Source organism: Sander vitreus, chromosome 14 (assembly GCF_031162955.1).
Source record: "Sander vitreus isolate 19-12246 chromosome 14, sanVit1, whole genome shotgun sequence".
In the NCBI taxonomy this organism is placed as follows: Eukaryota; Metazoa; Chordata; class Actinopteri; order Perciformes; family Percidae; genus Sander; species Sander vitreus.
The window spans coordinates 7,077,092-7,094,947 of NC_135868.1; the positions used below are offsets into that span (position 1 = coordinate 7,077,092).

Sequence of the window (17,856 nt, forward strand, 5' to 3'; positions counted from 1 at the left end):
TACACATTTAGAGACTGGCTGTGGAGCATTTAGTAGATAAAAGACTATTTCCCTCAGGAGTTGGTGGAGACTAAACACAGAGCTAAAAGAGAGTGAATATTGGACTTAGATTAATCAAGTAGCAACATGACTCCAACTAAATGCTGCTCTGTTTTAGTTATCACAACACGACAGAGAGCGGTTAATGAAAAGTGGTCTTGTATTAGTTGACCTGTCTGTCTTTTGCATGACTGTCTGGCCCTCAGATTGATAAGGCACTCAAACTCTTCAACTGGGTATCACTGGGATTGCTGTGTGTTTGTTGGTGGTGCAGAATAATCCAGACGCTCTCATCCTCTCTCCATCACAGACGCTCAGAGAGAATGAAGTATACTGCTGGATTATCTGTGCTGCTGCCGCTTAAATCAAACAGCGGCTAATGTACTGACCAGCCACATGCACTGTGACGATAAACAGAGGGTAAAGTTCACTATCACTGCTCAATCTTTCATTTTCAGTTAATTATTGAACAATGCTGGACTGATTATCCCTCAGTATAGAAACAGGACTGTAGTAAGACATATACAACTGAAGCTCCTGACATACTGGTCAGTGATGGTGCCTTTGGCTGTGAACTCAGACAAAAATTCAGTTTACACAAATGAAAACTTGTGATAATGTGAGTCATGGATCATCTGTACTTTTCACATTAATAATGGCAATTTGAAACAAGAGGACAATGAGGCAGACTGCCTTCAGACAAAGCTTTACTGTGTGAGTCATTCTTCGTGGAAAAACTTCACATTCACACACGGGCATAACGTCAAAAACCCTCAATGGAGTTTAATCAGATTTTAAGATGTGACATTAAACTGAGTATACAGTTTTGATTGTGGGGATACCTCCAAACTCCCAAGGCTACTTCAACACCCTTCTGACACTCAAAACTTTCACTTTCATGTTAACAGTCTGGGTATTTAGTTTATATCTCCACTTGTGTGACTGGAAATGAAAATGCCGTTTTAGTTCAACTTGTACATAACAGGGGTCGAGAGATCAACCGGGAGAGTCAAGATGTATCCAATAATTATTAGTGAAATAAAACAACCTATAATTCTTTCAGGATTTTAGAAATATGGAGGTTTAAAGTAAAAAAAAATTCTCAGCAGACCTCACCAAAACAAAACAATTTAGTACTAACCACCAACCAAATTCTGTTAACTTCTCTGAGTATTTATCAACACAACATTTCACAATTTATCCATTTAACAATAGAATAGAAAATATTTTGTCGTCCACTTTTTTGCTGGTGGACAATACTCATTTCATGTCAAATTATTTAGCTTTTAGTAAAAAGAAGAGAACCAGCCTTAAGTGTGTCATTCAGTAAATGTGTAGACATGTAGTGTAGACGTGTGGTGTTACATTGTCATGTCATTAAACCCCCCAAATGTCCATAAATCTACAGAGGACATTACCCTCTGTGGTTGCCTGCCTTTTACTCTCAGGCTGAACTCTACACATACAAATGAACCTGGGAACCTTCAACAAACTTAAATGCAGCCATGAAATGGTTCAGTGCTTTAAGCTTAAATGTCCACCTAAAAAAGAGCAGAAATGTTTGCTTGTAAAACCAGAAAAAGAAGAAACTTTGCCAGTTCTACAAAGAGACTTGATGAGTTTCCCCTTTCTGTATTATCTGTGCTCTTGGCTCCATCTTGTGGCGCTTCACAGAGCCTCCTAATCCCATCAGTCAGAGTTAAACGCTGGTAATTGAATCGAGGCTGTCAAACAGCATCCACTCATATCAGTCTCTCATCGGAGTAGTCCAGCCGTCCCTCTGGAGCGTTTACTCGCTTAATCCATGTAATGATTTACGAAAATAAGGTCAGTAGGTTAAGAAAGTGGACTGCAGTTAAACTTCCATTTACAGCAGAGGCACCGCTGAACACAATACATGACGACCACAGCTGATGGAAGGACATTAAATCACTTCACCAGCGGCCATTTAACCAGCTGTGGTGACGTTATTGAGCAAAAAGTATTTTTTTGCTTTGTGTCATCACAAACAGGCTGACTGGTCTCCATTATCCGTTTTTTCGCTTCACTAATCGGGCCAATGGTTAGGCTTTGAGTATAAACACACGAAACAGCATACAATGATTCAACATCTTTAAAATGTTAAAACCATTCAAATAAAAGTATCAACAGTTTTTGCAGATTTTCACGCCATTAAGTTTTGTCTGCTAATACACTGCATATATCTATATTATTCTTACTACTAGTATAATGTCACTGCTACCAAATTGCACATATCTGTACATGTTGTTCATACATTGTTCATATGACATAGCCATATTTATTCTGCTCTTATAACACTGCAATATATTTCTTGTCCTGCCTATACTTTGTATATCACATTGCACTTTTCTGCTTTTTTGCACTTCTGGTTAGACGTAAACTGCATTTCGTTGTCTTTGAACTTGTACTCTGCACAATGACAATAAAGTTGAATCTAATCTAATCTTTATACAAGTTATATACAGTATCCTCCTCTATGATGTTATTTTTATATCATTTTTTTGTGGTGAGGAAGCATTTAGATTACCTGATATTTACTTAAAAGTAGCACTGTAAAAATACTCCAAGTACTATATCAAATGTTACACATGTAAAAGTATGTATTATTAACTAAATTTACTTTAAGTATCAAAACCAAAAATACTCAGTGTGGAAAAATGTCTTCACTATGGCTATACTATACATTTTATTATAATGTATAGTAGAAAAGATTATAATTATGATGCAATAATGTGTGAGCAGCATTTTAATGTTGTTGCTGCTGAGGTGAAGCTAATTGGAAGTACTTTACATAGTGTTGGTAGTTTAATCTATAACAATGCATCATCATACATTTTTTTCAAGGTAAAAATCTTCATTTGTAAATGAACTAAGTAGTATTGTTCCCATATAAATATAGGGGAGTAAAAAGTAAAATATTTACCTCTGAAATATAGTGTAGAAGTATAAAGTAGCAGACAATAGAAACACTTGAGTAAAGCACAAGTACTTCAAATTTCAAGTAAGAACAGAACTTGAATACATGTACTTAGTTACTTTCCACCAAAGTTTTTTAGTTTGACTTTGAGTTTTGTGTAAACCTTATTTTATATAGTTATAATCTTTCTCCCAAGGCAATCAGCGAACTCTGACAGAATCACGTCACAGCAAATGACTCAACTTATTTTTTTACTTATTAAGAAAAGTATTTGGAAGTACTGAGATTTGTACAATAGTTGTAAGCCTATAAATACTAATAGTAGTAACAGGAAGACGTTTGTTAAATAAGTAAGTTTGTGGTGTCTTGTAATCCCATGTGGGATGGGCCAAAATGTTTGGCATGACACAGAAATAAAATCTAACTAACTAATAGTACATGTTTTCATTCTTGGCTTCTGCACACATCTCAGTGCACAGTAAAAAGAGAGAAAAAGAAGACAGGGAAGGAAAAGACAAGAAGATATTCGATGATAGTATTTATTTGCAAACGTACAGGCAAACAGGAAATAATGATATCTGATTTACTATAAACAAGAACAGAACTGCGGACAGTTGCGTGTTCCCTCATGGTGACTCGTCGGCCTTGCCTGCGTGGCAGGGTGGCGGTGTGTAGGTCCCCTCCTTCATCATCTTGTCACGCTGCTGACGGATCGCATACAGCCTCTGGTGCTGCAGGGAGGAAGAGAAGAAGAGGTTAGTGTGGAGGAAGAACAGGATGGAGATACAGTGAGAGAAAAGTAAAATACAAAAATAATTAAACAGAATGTTCTGCATCCCTTCACCTTTTTGTTTCCCTTTGCCTAAGCCGAGGAGGATAAAACCAAAGATAGCAGTGATTTCAACATCGTCTTTTACTCCTTTCACCATGTGAAGTTGAGAGACACGGAAGAGCAGCTCCCTACCTCAGTTTTGTGCTGTTAACATGCAGATTTCCGTCCAAATCATTTTCGGTTGCTCAAAATGAAAATAAATCCAGCAGAGATGTAGCCAGTCTTATCAGATATGGTCATGTGCTCTGCAACTGATGTTAAAAAGCTACATATAGCTGTTCAACAAATAACATTTCAAGCTTAATACATCTTAAATTGATGCGAGATTCATGTCAGACTCTGAAGTTGTCTTAGCTGACATTCCTCTTAAATCAGCACTTCATCTCCATCATGTTCTGAAAGAATGAGACGTGGCTAGAGAGCAAATCAAGGCGTCTGGATCGAGGCAAGGAAGTTCCTGCTGCTGCAGCACATTCACAGTGAGCGGGCAGTGCATCTGTCTGTCTCTGCTCTGCTGACACACACAGCCATCAAGGCCTCAGTTTAACTCTGACACTATTTAAAGAATTAGATGTGGGTGCTATTTACACTTCTGTTATTCATTTCTAGTAATTTTTACCTTTATTATATGTTTTTTATTCCTGCTTGATACATGCTCTTCTCTTCCTCCCTACAACCCATCACACCAAACTCTAGGGCTGTGTATTGGCAAGAACCTGGCGATACGATACGTATCACGATACATGGGTCACGATTCAATATATTGCAATATATTTCGATACTGTGTGTAAGGTGATATATTGGGATTTTTTTATAGTATAATTTTACAAAAACTAATATTTAAAAAAAATATATAATAAAAGACATGATGTGCATAAAAGGCAAAGAAGTTTACTTTAGGTAAACAATTCAGTACACAGAAAATCAAACTGCCAGTTTGGGATTGTGGTTCACAGGTTCTTAGTGAGCTAATTTTGATATGCTAAAGTAGGCCAAAGGTCAGCCATAGCTACATTGTTAGCTTCTAGCAAAAAGTCAGGCACTGCTAGGCACTGCTAGGCAAGGACACTAGTGGTGTGTCTCAACATAGCCATCTAGAGGTAGGGGGTTTAAACACAACATAAACGTGAACCACTGTCTTACATGAATATTTTTGAAAGTAAACTAAAAAAATAAATTAAATTAAAGAAAATAAAAATAAAAAAAGAATCGATATTGTGTTTTTGAAAATCGATACAGTATTGCAAAATAAAATATTGTGATACTCAAGTGTACCGATTTTTTCTTACACCCCTACCAAACTCTATGCAAGAATCAGGCAGTTTAATGTTGCAGAAATGTTAGATATTAAAGCCATATAAGGGTTCAATTACATCTAATAGTTTCTAGAGTTTATGAGAAACGTCTAGGCAATTTAGGTGCTGGAAGATTCATTTTTGAGATTGAAGGAATGACATTAAGCAAATAGGCTTAGATAGAGTAAGCATCATGGTTACATTATCTGCAGAAAATTATGCAGACAAACTCTTATGTGATGCCCTACAAGCTATGATACAGGCTCTATAAAGAGTATTCAACACTTTTCTCATGTTGTCTCATGTCAACCTTAAAGCACCACTGGTGACAGAAAATCCTTATTACATCCACTGTGATCAATGTTGTAAAACAATAAAATGTAGAAAAAGTGAATATTAATGGCATTTTTTTCCTTTTGATCTAACATCATGTTTATATCATAGCGGGTCAATAAGTGAAAGACAGATCCATTAAACAAAAAGTCACATTATCAAACAGCAAGTGCTGCTAAGAATAGTTGTCCCAGTTGTGTTCCAGCATTAACTTTCACTGCCTGCTGGCATATTGATTCACGTTTCCACTGCAGTGGCACATTATAGTGAGTGAGCTCAGTTCCAATATGTAAAAAGGACACAATACCTAACATAGCAAAAATGATCATGGCTCTGCAGTTTCTTAAACTGGGACCCAGCAGTCAACACTCCTATTCAAAAATACTTTAAAAGTCATCCCCCAGACACTTACCGTCTTCTGCCTGTGCATGCACTCATAGAAGTCCTCAAACTCCAGCTGGCACTCCTTCTTGGCGCGGATCTGCCCAATGTCGTGGGCACATTCAATCCACTCCTTCTCAAAGGCGTGGCAGCGCGCCGCCCTCTTATTGGGCTGGTGTCCGCTCTGCAGCAGTAGCCAGCTGTCCAGGTTAATACCAAGCCGTGACTGAAGGTCCACAAACGGCATGATTGCTAATGAAGGACAATGTAGTGGAGAAGACAGAGGGAACACACAGATTAGGGAGAGGCACAATAGAGAGAAACTGGCACTAGAGATGCCATTTGACAACTGGTCTGATTGAATCCTTGCATGAAATAAAGCACATTATGGCTTACTACATAAGGCTATTTGTTTGGAAGGGAGGCAGAATGACTGATTTTAAACCAAAGACAGTTGAAGAACAGGAAGCCGCAGCCTTTCCCAACTGTGTTATAGTTTATATACTAGTTTAGGCGTTATATAGAAAACTAAACTAAGAATAAAAAAAAATAGAAAACTATACAGCATATAGAGACATATTACAAGGTAAAGTAGCAGTGGTGTGGTTAATAGCAGCAGAGTCAGAGCAGAGTCAGCAAGTCTATACCAGACTGGTGATAAGTAATGGTACTTAGTGTTTGTCTCTATTAATATAGAGATGTATTATATATAGAATATGATGCAAAACCCCAGAACATGGTATATTATGGTAATAATTTACCATAATATACCATGCTATGTTAATATGTTCTATACTACATAAATATCATCACTGAATTAAAAACTGCCACTTTATATTTGTTTACATTTATTTACATTAACGTTAGCTACCTGTATTGCACTAATGTTACACGTTTGTGTCTTGTCTTGTATATTGTTCTGTACCTGTTTGTGTATTGTCTTTTGCACCTTATGTTCATTTTATTCTTTTGCACCATTGACTGAAGTGAGCTTTTGCTTAACTAAAGCCTAACGTTAGTTAACCTTACCATTAGCCAGCTAACTGAAGGTAGCTAGCTAGCCCTAACTGCAATAGCTAACTAGCTAGCTATCTTTCTCTGTAAAAACACCCCAATGTGAAAGCTTTGTGTCTGTCATTTGAGTCAATATATGTACACATTAACTAAAACTCTTTCTATAAATCTGTCCTCTGGTCAGATCTTTGTTATCGTGTATACTAACGTATCAGATCCCGAGAGTCTCCTTCAATGACAGCTTGTTCAAGCTAACCACAGGCCGCTCTCCTTTTACACTATTTACAAACTGGTGCTATTTTTAAACATAAAATATACTCTACACTGAGTCAATATAAGTAAGGCGCTGTTGAAGGACCGTCATATAACAAATAATACATGTATTTACCGTATTTTGTAGGATTTAATTTAACCTTCCTTCGAGTCCACGCGTTACGATTTACGGCTGACCAAAACACGGCCGTAAAATGAGAGGCTGTGTCGTGAAGATACGCGAATGTGTTGTCTGAGTGAGTATTACCGCCGCCTACTGGGTTAAATATTCAGTAAATACTCTACTACTACAATTGAACATAGGTGGAAGTAGTAGCAATACCACAGTGTACTAATAATTACAAGTAAAAGCCCTGCATTCATCAAAATATACTTCAAGTACTAAAAGGAAAAGTAGGCTACTCATCATGCAGAATGGCCCATTTCAGAATCATATACAGTTTATCATATTTGATTATAATAATTGTTGATAGATTAATGTACAGCACTTAAATGCACATGGTAAAGGTGGGCTATAGAAACTGCTGTGTACCTTAATCTGTGATAATATATTATATTTTATTTGTTGATAATATTTTATATTAATACAGTAATCTGAATCTGTAAAGTAACTAGTAACTAAATTGATCAAATAAATGTAGTTGGGTAAAAAGTACAATAATTGCAGTGGAGTATAAGTAGCATTAAATAGAAAGATTCTCTGCTCCTCATTATACAATATAAACCTCATTCCAAACTCACACGTTGAGTTGATCCTGCAGGGTGCTCACACTCCTGTTGTGTGTTTTCATATTTTATAATGTGTGAAATCTGTATATCTAAAACCAGTAATAATGTTCTCCCCCATCGGTCTATGCTCATTCCTCCTGTATAAACATGCTCTTTTGTTTTGTAGAAATATTTCACTGTCATCCTGCTTGAGCCACACATTTTGCATATTTAGTTGTTGGACTTTGTCGATTATATTTCAAATAACTTGTGTATATTCACCTCTTTATTTCCTTGTATTGTGTGTATTGTTTGGATCGCCAAAACTTCAAACTTTTTTTAAAGGTGTGTCTTTATGGACAAATGTGGGGACAGTATTGTTTAATTTGAACGCATACTATATATTCTTCCTCAACATACTACAAGTTTAAATTTCTAAATAAACAATGTGAAAGCGGCCAAAAGCAACTCAAATTGAGTTTTTTTATATATTTATTTCTATATATTTTGAACGTTTTCATATTCTCACAACTTCTTCGGTTGCCTGAAGACTGCAATATTTTACAAATAATTTCCATTACATGCATTTATTAAAATAGTCTCTGACAGCTTTCATTTGTTTTACTCTTAAACAACACAATTGACAACAACTGGTGCAACATCAGATTGTTTATTTATTTTTTCCTCAAAGGTCCACAAGTTTCTTTCACAGTCCTGCATGTACAAGCCCACACAGGGCAGGCCTTTAACAGTGACAGGAAATACACAAACAATATAATAACACTTAAATATTGCTATCTATATACTCTAAAACCTTTTCAAATAAGGACAGGGCCACCGTATTTTTTTTCCCATTAACACTCATTCAGACTCTTTCAGGAAGTTTGGGTTTCTGTCCGTGGTACATTCGTGTGTTTTCTCACAGGCAGGCAGGCAGAAACAAGTGTTAAGTGCAGACCAAAGAAATCACTGCCAAGTTATATAAGCAGCTAAATCCATAAAGCTACTCTGAGATGAAAAATGTTCCCAAGTGGATTCCCTGCACATTAAAGGGAAAAACCTGGAAGCAAACCTTTTTAAACTGAAGCACAGAGGTGATACAAAGCTGAAAAACAATTCAGGCTAGTGAGTATGATTTAGTTAGAGAGCTTATCGGCATCAATATTTGAAGTGTTTGGCTCCAAACGCGAAAGTGACTTTAAAAAAATGTAAAACGAAGTAAAATATAAACTGTTGTTGGATCACTGATAAAAACACCTTGGATGCCCTTTACATTAAAGAATACTAAAAGTTAAACTTGACAAAGTATTTATTTTGTGGTTTGTGTGATGTTTTGGAGCCAAACTCTTCTTTAGTTACATCCAACATAAAAGGCCTGATGGTAGGTGATTCATTTTGGTTGCACCACAGACTTTAGTATGCAGCTGAATTCACTTATAGTAAAAGATGATGAATAGCAAAAAAGAGACAGATACGATAAATTCAGATAAAGTGCACAAGTGCTCATTCAAAAAACAAAGTGGGACAAATACATTCATCAGGAGTTCACACACACACACACACACACACACACACACACACACACACACACACACACACACACACACACACACACACACACACACACACACACACACACACACACAGTGTTCAAGTGGGTCAGACAGCCAGTTAACACTAAACCAAAACCAGTCCTGTTGCTGTGTGCTGTGTTGGTCAGTGAGTGTCTTTAAGGCAGCCAACTGTCAAATACTGGACCAATCACGACACACACCAGAACCAGAACCAGAACCACAGAGAGAGAGAGAGAGAGAGAGAGAGTTCTGACAGTGACCGGCCGAGACGTAAGCAGTGTCAGGTCAGGCTGGAAGGCAAGTGTTCACTGTTTAGTGCAGGGGGCTACAACGTTTTTTAGGCCAAGGACCCCTTAGCTGAAAGAGAGATGGATCAGGGACCTCCTACTACATATATTGTATAAAATTAAGTTGCATATAAAACTGAGCCTACAATAACGTGTAGGGCGGCCTAAAGCCTTTACATACCTTTTTATGATGCATGGAATACTAAGCTATTAAAATAATAATATTTTATATATTTACACATCATATTTTAAAGTTAAACATACGTATAGCACAGTGAATCTTTAAGCTTAACTGTATGTGTGGATGTGTATGGATACCGTCATCAATGTGCACATTTAAAAACAAATCACAAATAGGCCGATTTAGCTTTCCTCATAATATGTTGGGCTCATGTTTATGTATATTTTCAATTAACTTTTGAAAAAAAAAAAAAAAAAAAAGATTAAACATTAACTTGGGGCCCCCCTGCAGTAACTCTGAGGACCCCCTAAGGGTCACGGACCCCCATTTGAAGATCTCTGGTTTAGTGGATAAATTACTACCAGAAGAAATTATTTACACAATATTTCACAAATTACAACTGAAATAATTAGTCTATCGACCAAAATGTAATCAGCAACTATTTTGATAATAAATATAATAAAATATAATAATAGCTTACAGAAAACAGATAGTAGATAGATAACAGTTATATATATTTAGCTTGAATCATAAAAACCAGAAGGAATTTTTGAGGTTAACTTCATATTTATAATAGTTTCTCAGTGGGTTATTTATGAAATGATAAATGTCTGTTGGATGTACATCTCAGTGCAGAAACAGAAGGACAGGCTTGTTCTATATACTGGGCTGACCTTAACATCCAGAGTGTCCGACACTGTCATAGACTTGAATAGAATATAACAAAATGGCTTCTCTCAGTGCATTTCACCGCAGTGTCTTCTGGCCTCGCCTTGTCATTGTCAGAACTCAATCATATTTCTGCAAGTCTTATTTTTTCTCCCCATATCTTCCTCCTCCACCTCTTCCTCCACCTCCTCCTCCTCCTCTGTGCAGGGAAGGTGAGATTCAAGTACAGCTTCATCCTCTAAAGTAAACTTTAACTTTCATCAGTGTAACACAAACTTGCTGCACTTTTAAACCTTTCACACAAGGCATGGCTCATGCAGACTCATGCGCGCAGCAAATAATACAATTTTAAAGTCATCTGAATATAAATAGAAGAAAAGAAGAAAAGAAAGCCACAACAACAGTTGAGTACAAAGTCCACATTTCATTCACACAGTTAGAAACATCCCCTTTGTCCTCAGCAAACATCCCAACAATTTCCCAACAGTCCCTCTGCTGTGCTCGGTGACATTTCACCTTAAATTTCATAATATTTTGTACCTCTTTTTTCTTTTTTTTTTCTTTTTTGCTTAAGTAGCCATGGCATTTTGCACCAAGGAGTAAACATAAATCATTATCTTATAAATCTCAGAGGTAGAACCCTGACAATTGACTCAGTGAGGAGATTGACAGGTAGATAGATAAGACAGACAAAGGTAAACAAACCCTGTCTGTGTTTAAGACGGTGTCTGTGAGTCGCAAAAGCAGCAAACGAGAAATGACAATAGAAAAAGAAAAAAAGCTATGACGTAAAGGAGAGCGCAGCTGTTAACTGTTGGGGGATTGGTTAGTTTTTCTGTGCAATCCTGGGAGCTGCTGTTCTCTCAGACGTAGAGGATGATGTTGCTCTCTGCGGGACAGTGAAGGCCTTCGGAGGGGTTCAGGGCTCGGCAGGAGGGGGGCTGCTGGCCGGCTGCCAGGTGACAGCTTTTCGGGTGAGGGGAGTCACAGTCGTCTGACGTCAGCTCTGCGATGTCGTCTGATTGAGTGTCCGACATCTCCAGGTCACTGCGGATGCTCTCCGGTTGAGCCAGGGTGACGTCTCGGAGTCCGTCTCTCATTGACACTCCCGGTGACAGTCCCGACACCGAGCCAGACAAAGCCCCGCCTCTTCTGGAGCTGCAGTCCTGAGGCTCCTCCACGCCTGTGACGGTCGCCATGGCAACAGAGCCAGGGGGTGGGGTTAGGTCCTCTTCGCTGGTCAGGCAGAGATGGCTGGGTTTGGTCTCAATGTCCACCTGGATCTCTAGGTTGGTGCACTCCCTGCAGGGACACATGATTCACAACGAGTCAGTCTCTAATGTTCAAATAAATGAAGAACAAAGATACAGAGACAAGATAAGTCCTTGAACCTGGTCATATCCAACTCTTTTTGTTTGATTTTCATCTATTTGCAGAAGAGCTGTCATGCCAAAATGCATGCATCATGCTTCATTTTAAACCTAAATTCTTCTAGTTTCTGAAAATGTGCTTGTTTAGCCTGTGAAAACACAACCTAAACTACATCTATGGATGCAATTCATGGATGCACTGGATTATATTTGTTCACAAGGAACAGGAACTTTTTGGAAATGTATTTAAAGATTTGATGCATTCAGTCAACGGTAGTTTAATTTTAAGACATTTATTTTGAAAAATTAGGTTTAGATTCAACCTTTTAAGGCATTGATGTGTTAAGATGGAGATTATATTTGTGAAAGAATATTTTAAAAAGTTGGTTGTAATATAAAGAACTACTGAAACAACCTCAGACAACACCCTAATGGAGGCAAAGATAGCTGAAAACACTTAAATAAAGCAATGTGTACTGCAGAAGAGCTGTGGGACATATTTTAAATGTAATGGACATCAAATTATATACACAATCATTCACAAAAACAACCTTATCTTCGGCTTGACAACCATATATAACCATTTTAACATGGCTGAAATATTCTTACGGATTAAAAAAACAGGAATTTCAACAAGAGGAGGAACAAATATTTCCTTAAATGGCAGCCACACGCTCATACATGTAGCTTGATGTTGTGATATGATTTATTTCCTGTTAATTACGTGTTAAGTGAAGCTGCCACTGGAAAGAGATTAATGCAGCTTTAGGTGTCACTACAAATGACAAAACAACATGAGAACAAGGGGTCAACCTGCCAACTCATCAGATTAGTTTGAATAATCTCCATCACATCACATCCAAATCAAATCTGACAGAGCGACGCACAAACTTTCAGCGTGACAACAAACAAAACCCTCATGAAGTGTGTGTGAAATAAAAAAGAAGAGAAGCAGTAGAGATCAAAGACACCACGGAAGAAGACAAACGTGTCACCTGTCAGGTAGTGTGTAGGATGAGATGATGGATCCAGCCATTCCCCGGGTGCTGGCACAGTCGCTGCCGGCTCCCAGGCTGCCTGTGTCCCTCGGGGCTGACTCTTTAGCCAGCTCGCCTGCCTGCACCTCCAGCCTGGAGAACAACATATTAATCAATGACTGTTATACTGCAATATTTAGATAGTTATTGTTTTTTTGGACACAACTCTGTTGAGTTGACTTGATTCCTTCACTAAAGGTGTTTGCAGGGTCAGGAAATCAACTTAGAATTGAGCATGAAAATGTATTCTTTATTTGGAATCTGTAGTTGGCAAAACAATCTCACCACAAGTTCTATATAATAGCTGTTCTGCTGCTTGTGACATTATTTTGTCAACTATTGTTTTCAAGATCAATAATTAGCTTATGGACCTCCATCTGATGAGGAAGATTGTGTGATACGATTGAAAAATCCACAACAGCTACTAAATGGACATTGTGGTCTAACTGTTAAGGCAACAACCTACGACCTAAGAGAAATAACATGTTGTAGAGTAAAATATAGCAGATGTTTAGTTTACGGTTCGGTTATCCATATTACCTGTAAACATATCTCAGTGTTGGACAAATCAAAATAAATATTCTGATGAACAACTTTCTGCTTCATTAGAACATACATCTTGAACCTCTTGAGCTTTTAAACTTGAGTGAAGTTACTTCATCTCTTTTCCTCACCTGCTGTACTTGCCGCTGCGGGTTCCCAGAGCGCCACCTGCCAGGGTGTTAAAGTGGGGTGTGTCACCCAGAGTCCCAGGGGCCATGGAGAGCCCCTCGCTGGGAGAGGTGGTGCTCAGACCGCTGACCGCCCCGTCCAGACTGCTCTCACCGAGGCTCGGGGACTTGAGGGCTCGCCACGCATCCGCCACTGCAGAATTAGATCGAAAATATTCTTTATAGAACAAATCTGGTGAATAATATCCCGCTACTCCTCCACTGTGCAGGAAATGTTTGGGGTCCTCACCTGTGATTGGACCATCGTCATCATCAAAGTCAATGCGTACACCTCGCCCCTTCCCTCGGCTGACACCACAGCCTCCCCCTCGACACAGAGAAATGGGCACCACGCCGTACACGTAGGCCAACATGATGGGCACACCGATACCTGAGAAGGGACAGAGACAGAAATACTGATGAAATGAGACAATTCAAGCCTGCATCTCTAAAATATTGTATATATTGTGTGGATCTAGCTGTTCAAAATATAGCTGCATAAATCCCAATAACATGCTGTATTTTTCATTTTTATGCTGGAGCTGCTACCCCCGTGACCCGATACCGGATAAGCGGACGAAGATGGATGGATGGATTTTTCATTTTGTAAAAAAGCTTTCCTTGTGTGCCTGGACATTGATAAACAAACTGCGCTCGGTTTGTTTTATCCGTCAGCCCGAGAGATTCACAGCGCATAATAGATGGTGGTCTTGTCGAGTTTCTTACCGACGCTGACGGCTGCGATGACAGGGGCGGTGATGATTGACAGGGCCACGCCTCCTGTGATGGCCAGGTTCCTCCTGTGACGAGACGCCTTCTTCAGCTCGTAGTGGGCGTAGATCTGCAGCAGAGGAGAAGGAAAGAGGTCAGAGGTGAAGCTGAACGTAAGCAGGGGTGCAGGCTAAAGGTAGGACTGTTGTTGTTTTCATTTAAAATGATGAGAAATTAAACACAGAAATGTGTCGCTGATTCACTTCAGGACTCCATGGTAACTAATGAACATACAGCCATGCTGAGTAAATGTAAATAATTATCCTCATGATAACTGACCTATTAATTACAGTATAAAACACATGATTAGTACCTTAATTATTTCCCGTTAAAGTAATATATGTCAAACACCCATTGTAGCTGATGTAATTTGGTTTATGTTGGACCTATTTTCTGATGAACAACTCTGTATGCATCCACCATGCAACTGATGCAAAATACTGGCAGACCTAACACTACACACGTTTTCAGATTACTTATTTAGCATGGAGCATGACCTACCAGGAAAAATAGATGGCTTTGATGCCCATGTTGTCATATAACCAGAAAGTACAAATAAAAATGTATTCTTCTAAAAATCCTTTTAAATGAGCAAGGAAAACATATGTTTTGGTTCCCTGCGTCGCCATCTTTATTTGCTTCAGATTCTAGCAAGTCTGTAGAAAAGTTATGGAGTCAATCTTCGGATTAGTTTTATCGTTTCACATTTTCATGTGAAGTGCTGTTTGAAAGCTTCTTCACACCGCCAGGAATGTAACTTTAGGAAATTGTAAATCCTACTGTATTTTAGGTATAAAATATCATAATCCTCCTTAAAAACACCATCATGTTTAATTTGTGTGTATTTGCATGATGTAAACTCCTCCCGCAGACTGCCTTCAAGGTTGTTACAACCCCTAAATTCCCAGAGAAAAAGGACAAAACCTCTCTGTCTTCAATAGCAGCTATGGCCACAGACTTTATGGAAATACCGGTTAGTGTTGACAGCAGTACAATCTACAAATACTCCCTTAAACATTCAGTAACCACAGGTTTTTAAATAGCAAAAATTCACATAGTAAAAATGGGCAATACTATAAAGCTTTTCCTGCAGTGATTCATAATCATCTTTGATCTACATTTTCCACACACAGACCCATTCCTTTTAAACATCATTCAAAGCTTCTCCTTAAAATACAAACTAAATATGTGTCATAACTTGTCAAAGAGAAACCATTCTGCTTCACTTCACTCTCACAGAAACATTTCCTGAAAAGATTGAGCGTTCTGACTAAGACGGCCAAAGCTCCTCCACACATTTTTTTTTAACAAAACACAGGGTGTGGGTGAGCTGCTGCGCCTGAAGTTCCAGTTCATTTAACTAGTTAGGGACAACATTTTTCATTGCTCCAAGAACCCAAATCACCAGCAGATCCACTTCAACATATGCCATAGGACATATTGGACACTTCAGAAGAAATATGTCTCTAAAGTCATTCCTACTCCCTATCGCACGTTCTGTCTACCTGAACAAACTGAAACTTTCCTGCACATGGTCTGGGAATGTGAACAGGTGCATGAGTTCTGGAATAAAACAACATCAATAATATCTGATGTGACAGGATGTCGACTTCCTACTGACCCGATTGTTTTGTTACTTAATGACGACTCTAAATTACATCTGCTTGGGAGACAGAGGAAAGTTTGGCTAGCCGACTCAACCGCAACCAAGAAAATGATAGCTCAGTGCCCACTGTCATTTCCTTTCCTTCCTCTTTTTAATTGAAAGAGCATCATCATAACCAACTGCAGAAACATGACAAAGCCAGTATAATATCATATTAATGGAGACAAAAGAAGAATTTCAGCATTTCTGCAGGTTTTAGAAAGCCAATGTTGTGTCTTTTAAAGACCCTTTAGGATTGCTATGTTGATATAATTAATATATTTTACCATTTAACACTTTTTTAGTTGCTTTAAATTCCAGCTTTGCCTCAAACTAAATCTCTGAATCTAAAAGACCTGTCAGTATCTCTGTCTTTTTTCATAGGAACGTCAGTGTAAAGAAAAGTTTTCTTAATTTAAGATGCTTTAATAACTTCAAGGTCTTACATTTAGATAATTTGAGACTTTTTAAGGACACTGACTTGACCTAAGGTCTGTCCTCTGAACGATCAGTCAGCTGTGGGTTCTAATTTTAAAGTGCTAAAGTCCGTCTTTAGGTCAGTGTGATTGATGATGTGAATGGAAACCGTTTTGTGCTACTCAGAACAGAAAGCACTTTGTTATTTGTAGGAAAGTTTAACATTGTGTTAAAAAGGAGGGCAGCATACTGACACTTAAACAGAAAAGGGTTTTTTTCTGCAATATCGTAAATTCCAGATAATCACCAGAGGACGATTGTGAAAGAGTGACTGCAGCAGAGCTGTAAACTATTTGTGTGCGTTGCCACAACGCTGAGGTTTTCCACTTCTGGTTTCTGTAGCTGAATATAAACGTTAACTGATCTGACCATAAAGATTAAAAACAGCGTTGCTCAGTGAGACGTTAGTACTCTGCACACAGAGGAAATGAAAGGAAATGTTTGTTATTATCAGCGTGCACGTCTCACGTTTATAGAATTTCATGACATATAAAAATGTAAATAATGTTTCATAATGAGTTTTTTCTTAAGAAGTCCCCTCATCGTCACTCATTTCTATTTCCTTTCGGATTTAGTTTAAAATTGAGAACTGAAATCTCAAATTGAGATTGAAAAGTGAAATTTTGTAGTCAAAACAATACTAAATAAAACACAGAAAATCCAAAACAATCCAGTCGCCAAAACTTAAAGCCTTGATTAAGTTAGAAACAAACAGGAAGAGTTACATGTACGGTAGAGCTTATGTTTAAAAACTGTCTTGGGAGCATTTTGCATTTGTACTTTAATCCTTTGAATTAGACAGAAAATGCCGAAAACCAGAGGAAAAAGAAAAAAGTTAACAGTATAAATGACAAAAATCGGACAAAAACTAACTAGAATAAGAAAAGTGAAGCTTGTAAACAACAAAACAGCAGCCAATCTTAATCTTGGTAAAAGTATGTATTTCTCTGATGTTATAATTTAATAACTTCTGTTTCTGCTCTTAAACCTTGCCATGATCATTCAAAGGGTCAAAGCACTGCACTCTTGACTTGAGGTTTGTTATACTGCTCTAGCAGCTGGAGCTTCTTCCTCTCTGCAGGTTTCTCACCTTGCGGCCGACGTAAACGGGGATGCCGATGACCATGGCGGGAACAGCGATGCCTGCGATGAGGGTGATGCCGACTGGAGCTCCGATCAGGGTGCCCAGCTGCCACAAAATCTTCTTCTTCCTGCTCCAAGGCTTCTTCCCCCAGAATGTGCAGCCAGATGGACTGATGGAGGGAAACAGAGGGAGGGAATTGGAGAGGAAAAGAGGGAGGGAAACATGAAGGAGTTTACAG

At 38.3% G+C, this 17,856-nt stretch overlaps 2 protein-coding genes across 3 annotated transcripts in view; both read right to left on the reverse strand.

Annotated features, from left to right (window-relative positions):
- Nucleotides 1–3,502: 3,502 nt before the first annotated feature.
- On the reverse strand, nt 3,503–7,325 carry ndufs5 (NADH:ubiquinone oxidoreductase subunit S5). The gene is made up of 3 exons (XM_078268388.1): nt 7,221–7,325; nt 5,850–6,070; nt 3,503–3,708 (listed from the first exon to the last, which is right to left on the reverse strand). The coding sequence occupies exons 2-3, from the start codon at nt 6,063–6,065 to the stop codon at nt 3,604–3,606; spliced, it is 321 nt and encodes a 106-aa protein (XP_078124514.1). The 5' UTR covers nt 6,066–6,070; nt 7,221–7,325; the 3' UTR covers nt 3,503–3,603.
- Nucleotides 7,326–8,464: 1,139 nt separating this feature from the next.
- rnf19b (ring finger protein 19B) overlaps nt 8,465–17,856 on the reverse strand; it is a 41,237-nt gene continuing 31,845 nt past the window's right edge. For both annotated transcript variants that reach the window (XM_078267041.1, XM_078267040.1), the window contains exons 5-10: nt 17,625–17,787; nt 14,368–14,482; nt 13,892–14,032; nt 13,606–13,795; nt 12,890–13,024; nt 8,465–11,826 (exon numbers count right to left, since the gene is read on the reverse strand). In XM_078267041.1, coding sequence (XP_078123167.1) covers nt 11,388–11,826; nt 12,890–13,024; nt 13,606–13,795; nt 13,892–14,032; nt 14,368–14,482; nt 17,625–17,787 — 1,183 coding nt within the window. In that variant the 3' untranslated portion in view covers nt 8,465–11,387. The remainder of the gene's footprint in view (nt 11,827–12,889; nt 13,025–13,605; nt 13,796–13,891; nt 14,033–14,367; nt 14,483–17,624; nt 17,788–17,856) is intronic.